Here is a 5,493-nt window from a genome sequence, read left to right as displayed (position 1 = left end):
TTCCTATTGTGATTGGGGACACGTGTCAGGTTTTAATAGGCTGGAATCAGGGTATTCTCTGGTTCCATAACCATATGAGATGAGTTCAAATTTCTATCTATATATATAAAAAGAGTACTTCAATAAAAAATGATTTACCCATTTTTAATATATATACATATATATATATATATATATTATGTACCAAGTAAGATATCTACACATATTAAAATACACCTGAACAAAATAACACACACAAATTCATTCCTCACAAGCAAAGAAAAGAGCCATCACATTTCAAATTTTCAAAAGGCTGTTCAATACTTCAATCACAAAATGATGCAACCAATACACAATAGTTTACATACAAAAGATCACAAAACCACAAAGCACACTCATCTATCAATGCCCTCAATCTTATCCTCCACTTCAGAGTACAACTCTTTAAGCCTCTCCAAATTCTCCTCGCTAGTCTCCCAATACCCTCTCCCATTTGCCTCCAAAAATGTTTGCACCAACTTCCTAAATGAGTTTGGATTGACCTCCATCAATCTCTTCAGCATCTCTTCATCCTTAATAAAAGTTGTGTTGGCCTCCTCGTAAACCCAATTATCAACTTGTCCTGAAGTAGCACTCCATCCCACAGTGTTTGTCAGTCTTTTCTCAATCTCTCTAACACCTTCATATCCACTCTTCATCATTCCTTCATACCATTTGGGATTCAACAACTTGGTCCTTGCATCCAACCTCACTGTCTCTGCCAATGTCCGCACTTGCGCATTGGCCGTGGTCGTGTCGGCAATGTATGCAGCCGGTTTGCGGCCATCTTTGCGCAATGCTTGCACAAGATTAGTCGGGTCAGAGTCGAAGTAGTGACTTACATCAGTGAGAGAAATTTCGGAGGAGTCAAGGTTTTGGAATGTGGCCTCGGCCGTGCTAAGGGCCATTTCGAAGACTTTGCGCTTCTCAAGCATGCCGGCCCCTGGTGCATCGGAGTCAAAGGCGAAGGATTTGCGGCTTAGGTACATGTCTTGGAGTTGTTTTTCGTCGTTCCATGATGAGTTTTCAACGGCAAGGTTAACGTTGGAGGAGTAGGAGCCGGAGGCATTAGAGAAGACACGGGTGGCGGCTTCGCGAAGCGGGACGTTGAGCTCAGCAGCTTGTTGCATTGCGTGCTTTTTTACGTAGTTTTGGTCTTCTGGCTCATCTAGTTCTGCTACCATTTTCACCGCACGGTCTAGCAGGTTCATCTGTGGTGGTCATCATAAAAAAGGAATAAATTTAAGTTGATAGATGAGAAACTAGACTTTAAAATTAATATCATGATATTGTTTGCATAAAATAACTGTTTAAAAAAGTTATATAATTACTCCAATTTACTAAGAGAAAGACAACATCCATTATTCTATAAGTTAGTGATATGCTCAAATAAAGAAGGTAGTAAGATAATGATAAAAAAAAAATTTTAGATTGAAAACAAGAATAACATCAAATAACAAAAAGTACCTGGTTGATGAAGAGATCTCTGAAAACACCAGAGCAATTAACAACAACGTCAATCCTTGGCCTTCCAAGCTCTTCCAAGCTCACTGGTTCAACTCTGTTAACCCTCCCAAATGTATCAGCCACTGGTCTCACTCCAATCATCCACAACACTTGTGCCAATGACTCCCCATATGTCTTTATATTATCAGTCCCCCATAGAACCAGTGCCACTGTCTCAGGATAATTTCCTCCATTGTCCACCTTCTGCCTTTCCAACAACCTCTCCACCACCACCTTTGCGCTCTGCATCGCCGCCTCTGTTGGTATCGCTTGTGGGTCCAATGCGTGTATGTTCTTACCAGTCGGTAAAACCTTCGGGTTTCTAATTGGATCTCCACCCGGCCCTGGCACAACATAACTCCCTTCTAATGCTTGTTTCAAACTCCCTAGCTCATTATCTGCCACAACCAGCTTCAAACACTCTCCTAAGTACTCGAACAATGTTCGCAGTTTCTCTCTGTCTGCTCTAATGAATTTCGTCTTTGACAGATATTGTGCCCATGGCTCCATCAGACCAAATCCAAGAATTGAACTCAGCTTCTCTGCGACATCAACTACTTGGCCTTTCTTGTTGGTTGTTTTATCGACAAAGGCAGTAATGGCACCTCGAGAGGCCTCTGTTATCTCTCGCAGCAATTGAACATCAGCAAGCACACCTTTGTCATTCCCTCTGTAAACATCTTCGATGTTCCGGCCCACTGTCTCAGCCAGAATTCCAGGCAATGAGTAGATACCATCCTCTGGACGGTCCAGAGCGGCGATGTTAACCAGTGTGGCCACTGCTTCCATTGCTGAAGGGGGCTCACCAATCACATGAAGACCGCAAGGAAGTAATCGAGATTCAATCTCCATGATCTTCGAGTACACTTTGCCTACAACTGTATCCCTTTCTGTTGGTGTGAGCTCCTCCCCATCTTCTGGCAAGCTCACATCTTTGTCTAGATTGCATTGTTTCGCTGTACTGATAATTGAGCTAACTATCTGAGGACCGCGACCAGTGTCCTTCAGTGACTGATAAGAGGAAATCAACTCCGAGAGTTGCTTGAGTCCTTTGTAAAGCCCAGCATTCTCCGCAGGAGGAGTCAAGTAGCTAATGGTATTCGCGTAACTTCGCCTTTTCGCAATGGTTGCTTCTGAAGGATTGTTTGCCGCATAGTAATAGATGTTGGGGATGTTTCCTATTAAACTATCAGGATAACAAGCATCACTCATTCCTACTTGTTTCCCAGGCATGAATTCTAGTGACCCATGAGTGCCGAAATGCAGCACTGCATCAGCCTGAAAGATCTTCTCCACAAAGGAATAGTAAGCAGCAAAGCCATGATGAGGACTAGCAGATTTGGAGAAGAGAAGACGCATAGGATCTCCTTCATAACCAAATGTTGGTTGCACACCAATGAAGACATTTCCATACTGTTTGCCATAGACCAAGAGGCTTTCACCATCAGAATTGAGGTTCCCAGGCGGTTTGCCCCAACTCTCCTCAAGAGCAGAGGCATAGGGAGTGAGAGAGCGATATTCGCGAACACTCATCTTGTATGCTACATTCAAGTTCGGGCTGCTGAATTTGGCTTCCTTGTCATGAATCACGTCTTCGATCAGTGCTTCTGCTGTATCAGGGAGGCCTTCGACATTGTATCCGTCTTTCTTGAGGTCTTGGAGCACCGAGAAGATTGAATCAAAAACATTGAGGTAGGCAGCAGTGCCTACGTTGCCTTTGTCCGGTGGAAAACTAAAAACAGTGATTGCAACCTTCTTCTCCTCCTGCAAAGTATTCAATTCAATGAAGGCATAGTTCATTTTAAAAAGAAACTAATTAGACCAAAGAATAACAAGTAAATTTTTTGCAGGTTTAAACGTTTGAACTCTAATTGATTTGTTTGGGAGTAAATATCTTTTGGACGGTATCTAGAGTAAATAAATTCATTTACCAAAACAAATACTATAAAAGGCAGACTTTGAAAGAAGATAAGCAATATCTGCATACTTTGGATTTTCTCTTGAGCTCTGCCCATCTGATTGCTCTTGTGCAGAGTTGCTCCACTCTCTTATGCAATGCATGTGACTTCCCTGGAAGCAAAAACAACAAAACTCTATTAGCAAAGAACAACAAACAAAACAAACAATAAGCCCAAAGGGGAAAAAAAAAATTAACCAAGTTTTTTTTTTATTGCATTACCTGTTCGTGCATCTCGTCCAGAGAACACGATCGGTTCCATACCGCCATCAAGCTCCGGCAATGCAACCTGCAAAGCCACCTGAACAGGATGCAACCCCAAACTACTAAGAAGCCACTCCTCAGTAGTCTGAAACACCAATGGCAATGCAACTATATAAGGCACATCAAGCTTCCTCAATGCCTCAATAGCTCTAGGATGATCCTGCCTCGCCGGACCACCAACAAGAGCGAACCCCGTTAGCGACACAGCCGCATGTACAAATGGTTTCCCGGTGACAGAATCAACCAAATATCGATCCACCGGGCCGGAGAAATCAAGCCCTCCGGCAAAAATCGGTATAACCTTTGCCCCTCTAGCCTCCAACTCCATAATCACTGCAACATAATGACTATCATCCCCTGTCACAATGTGGCTCCTCTGCAAAATCAACCCAATAATTGGAGCATTGTTGGATTTCAACTTCTCATTCACATCTTTCCTAGTACCATACCAATTCAAGTACTCTTTCACATCATCATACATACAAGGAGCCAAAGGATGCCAAATTCCAGAGTCTAAGAACAAAACAGGGTCCTCATACTTGATATCCTTCCCTTTCAATTCCGGCACATAAGATCCAGCAATCATCTTCACAAAGTTTTGCAAATTCTCCGGCGAGCCACCGAGCCAAAACTGCAAACTAAGTATATAAAGCCGAGCATCTTGAGCTTTATCACTTGGCAAATACTTCAATACTTTCGGCAAAGTCCGAACAAGCTTGAGCATGCTCTCGGCAAACCCCGCTGACTGTTTGCGCCGCTTGAACAATTGAAAGAAGGGGCTTTTCGATTGCCCGAGCTGCGACATACTGAATGAACCAAGCTTGTTTAGTCGCATTACCTCCGGCATTGACGGGAAGACAAGAACAGCATCCATTCTATCTCTTTCCTTCTCCACCGCCTCCTTGACCTTCAAGGCGAGCTCTTCGACAAAGATGAGTGACCCAATGAAGATGTTGGCGTCTTTGATGTCTTGGCAGAAGAGTGAATAAGTATCGGCATCACGAAGTTCTTCGACAAGATAGCCAACAACTTCGAAGGAGGCGTATCGGGAGTCGGCATTGAGTGAACGGACGGCGGCGGAGAGGGAGGATTGGTATTGAGCCTCGAGGACGACGTAGACGATTTTGACTCTGGGAAGGGAAGGGTTGAATTCCGGGAGGATGCGACGAGACTCTGGCGATGTTTGAGTGAAGAGACCATTGCCGATGGCGGCGCAGCGGATCTTGAAGCTGCGTTTGGGGGAGTGAGTGTGAGTTCTTGGAAGGAAGGAGTGGAGAAAGAGGTGTTTGGGAGAGGAGGAAGAGGAAGGGAGAGTGAAGGGGATTGAAGTAAGAGAAGCCATTGTCAATGGAGGAGGAAGAAGAGGAGGAGGAGGAGGAGGGAGTTAAAAGAGTTCAATGTAGACATTGGAATGGAAGGGAACATGGGAAATGTATAGGGAAAGGAGGGAGAATCTGTTTGTGGAAGGAAACAGGACACGTGGAGTCAGAAGAGAAAAGAGTTGTGATTGGGAATGAGTGGGGAGAGTGAAAAGGAGGGGATTTGCATGGTGATGTGGCAGTGGTTTTATTGGTTGATTTGGATTTCTTGGAGGATGGAGAGTGGGAGTAGTAGTACTAGTACTAGGTGATTGTTTCGAGAGTGTTTTTTGAGGGGTTGTGTTGTGATTGGTGTTGGCAAGGTGGTGGGGATATTTGTTTTGAGGGGTGTCTTTGTGGAGAAATATAGACTTCTTGTTTTTGTGTGCT

General features: G+C 43.9%; 1 protein-coding gene across 1 annotated transcript; it reads right to left on the bottom strand.

The window, feature by feature from the left end:
* Nucleotides 1–239: 239 nt before the first annotated feature.
* Nucleotides 240–5,154, bottom strand: LOC120274170 (magnesium-chelatase subunit ChlH, chloroplastic). Its single transcript, XM_039280941.1, has 4 exons — nt 3,704–5,154; nt 3,512–3,594; nt 1,486–3,288; nt 240–1,229 (listed from the first exon to the last, which is right to left on the bottom strand). The coding sequence occupies exons 1-4, from the start codon at nt 5,085–5,087 to the stop codon at nt 375–377; spliced, it is 4,125 nt and encodes a 1,374-aa protein (XP_039136875.1). The 5' UTR covers nt 5,088–5,154; the 3' UTR covers nt 240–374.
* Between the last annotated feature and the right edge of the window lie 339 nt (nt 5,155–5,493).

This window comes from Dioscorea cayenensis, chromosome 12, assembly GCF_009730915.1.
Source record: "Dioscorea cayenensis subsp. rotundata cultivar TDr96_F1 chromosome 12, TDr96_F1_v2_PseudoChromosome.rev07_lg8_w22 25.fasta, whole genome shotgun sequence".
Taxonomy (NCBI): Eukaryota; Viridiplantae; Streptophyta; class Magnoliopsida; order Dioscoreales; family Dioscoreaceae; genus Dioscorea; species Dioscorea cayenensis.
Note: the sequence above shows the minus strand (reverse complement) of the source record. Positions and strands in the feature narration are given on the sequence as shown.